Source organism: Cynoglossus semilaevis, chromosome 7 (assembly GCF_000523025.1).
Source record: "Cynoglossus semilaevis isolate Cse_v1.0 chromosome 7, Cse_v1.0, whole genome shotgun sequence".
NCBI lineage: Eukaryota > Metazoa > Chordata > Actinopteri > Pleuronectiformes > Cynoglossidae > Cynoglossus > Cynoglossus semilaevis.
In genome coordinates, this window is record NC_024313.1 from 9615847 (window position 1) to 9618341 (window position 2495).

A 2495-nucleotide genomic window follows, 5' to 3' on the forward strand; every position below is an offset into this window, starting at 1 on the left:
GGAAAGATTAGGGAAATATAAGGAAAGATTAGGTTTGTAGTGAAAAAAAAAAGTGTTGGTGAGTTTAGACAGGGAAACAGTGGACTCTGGGAAGTGGGTGTCACGACTACTGTGTGCAGAGGTGTTTGTGTTCCCACGCGGGTCGGAGGTGATGTGTTTATCTGTGAAATTGTGTATGTGAATGTAATGTGTTTCTGTGATTTCAGGATATAAATGTTTGTATTCTGGAGAATTACCCGGAGTGCTCCAACCCCAGAGTGTTCTACATCATCCCCTACTTCTGTGGACAGCATCCTCAGTGCAGGTACAGTTGATGTGTGTGTTTGTGGTGATGCTGCAGCTGTGTGTTCATGTACATTAAGTGTGTGTTGTTTGTGCTGCTGTTGTGCACCAGGGAGCCTGGGGTGTGGGCTTTGGAGAGAGCCAAACAGAATGTGTTGGAGAACTATCTCCTGGTGGGTGTCCTGGAGGAGCTGGAGGACGTTCTGGTGATGTTGGAGAGGCAGTTACCTCATTACTTCAGTGGAGTACTCAGCATTTACAAGAGTCCAGGTAAGATGGACACATTCGAGGTGTGAAGTTAAAGTGAACTGTGGAATGAGTGTGTGTGTCTGTGGTTGTTGTGGTAGTGTCAGGAGTAGTACTACTGAATGGTTACATGAAGAGGAAGTTGTGACTGAGGAGAGAGTGGGTGAGGGGAGAAGGAGTATTGCTGAAGTTGTACTTAAGTGTGTGGCCACAGGTGATGTCCACGATGCATGATTGTGCAGCTGGGGGTCGGCGTTTGTGGCGTTTGTGGTGGACATTACAGAAGGACCATCACAAGCCAGTACAGCAGTCGATTTGTGTGCAGTGCAGCATGCAAACACTGTAGGGTAGAGTGTGTGAGATGTGGCTCCAGAGCCACAGGTTGTGGACCTGGGGCCTACGTCGAAGGTGTATGAAGGGAAAAAGTGTAGTCCTCCTGAATGTGTGGAAATGACACTTTGTAAGGAGAAGGCTTTACATTTGCAACTCTTTTTTATTAATGCCAGGGTTTAATGTTTTGAGTCGCAACTTTTTCATTAATGCCAGGGTTTAATGTTTTGAGTATGAGAGCTTACAGTTGTGCATGTCAGTGAGAAGTGGGAGGTAGAGGTTTGAATGAGGACATAATCTGTAGTAGTTGGACTTAGCAGGTGTGAAATATAGTTCAAAACAGCAAACAGTATAGGTCCTGGTCACACAGCACGTCTTAAGTCATGAATGTAAGCAGTACTCACACATATGTTTTTCGTCCTAGATTACAAGAAGATGGGGAACATGACTGGCACAGTGCGTAAACACACACCCACCTTGGAGGCCCTGCAGGTGCTGTACCAGCGGATGCGTTACGAGTACGAGTTCTACAACTTCATCCGGGATCAGTTTCACCTCATGAAGAAGAAAATTGGCCTCAAGTCTGTCTCCCAACCTCCCGCCTACTCACCTGCTTTCCTTCGGGAGCTGGACCTCCGAACACCAGAGCCTTTAGATGAAGACGAGGAGCTGGACACTGACTTAGAAGATGCCAACAGTTGGCTGGTTCACGCGTAGGCAGCTGTTGTGGAACCACTGGATAAGGCCAGTGAAAGCTGATTGGCTTGACACAGCTGTGGGCGCCCTGCAGACAAGGACATATTTCGTGAATCCCAGAAATGCCAACGAGTGTGGAGTGTTTGGGGGTTAGAGGATCCTGAGGGTTGTGCTTGTACGCAGCTCAGTGTTCCATCTTGAATGGTCACATGACTCAGTACTGAGGACTAAAGGGCCAAGGAAGTGGAAGGACACAGTGATCTTTGTAACCAACCACCCAGGACAATGGAGAAATGATGACAATGATGACCTTATAGATCCTTGAGTGAAATGCTGTGTCCACATTTGTTTGTTTCCGTTGTGGTTGTGTTTCTGAAACTGAAGCTTATCATCGCTGCAATCTCCAGGAGAGATCGGTGTAAGATGTGGACGGACAAACATAAGGGGACATATTTCACATGTCTGAAACGGGGATGTATTCTGTGTTAACGGACTTGATGGACTTTTTTCCTAAATCATGGAATAAAAAGGTTTGAATAAAAGGTTGAATGGAGAAGTGTTCCACTTGTTCCAAGGGAAGTTTTTTCGAGTGCTGTGATGTGAGACTTTGAGTGGTCAGAGTTGAAGTGGACCGTTGAGTGATTGTGGATGTGCTGGTGTGGCTGCAGCAGCAGGTGATGAATGTTGGTGATGAAGTCACTGTAAATGAAATGCTGACGTTGTGTTTGTGAAAGTATTCCAGAGTGGCAGGAGGGGGAAGATGTTCACCAGAGGTTTGTAGTTTGTTGTCATAGTGGTGTACCCCCTTTTTCAGCATGAGATGGTTGAAGCAGTTAATTGTATGCTGTTATTTGAACTGGTTATGTGAGTGCAAACATGTCTGAGCTTTTTATTTAGGTTTCATCTGTCAGTGAGTGGAAACAGTGTTGTTTTGTTTTGTA

The 2495-nt window shown here is 45.9% G+C and overlaps 1 protein-coding gene across 2 annotated transcripts in view; it reads left to right on the forward strand.

The window, feature by feature from the left end:
- The window catches only part of usta (uronyl 2-sulfotransferase a), a 45221-nt gene extending 43114 nt beyond the window's left edge, over window positions 1–2107 (forward strand). For both annotated transcript variants that reach the window (XM_025056652.1, XM_025056651.1), the window contains 3 exons: window positions 207–304; window positions 395–552; window positions 1283–2107. In XM_025056652.1, the coding sequence (XP_024912420.1) occupies window positions 207–304; window positions 395–552; window positions 1283–1575 (549 nt within the window). In that variant the 3' untranslated portion in view covers window positions 1576–2107. The remainder of the gene's footprint in view (window positions 1–206; window positions 305–394; window positions 553–1282) is intronic.
- The last annotated feature ends 388 nt before the right edge of the window (window positions 2108–2495 follow it).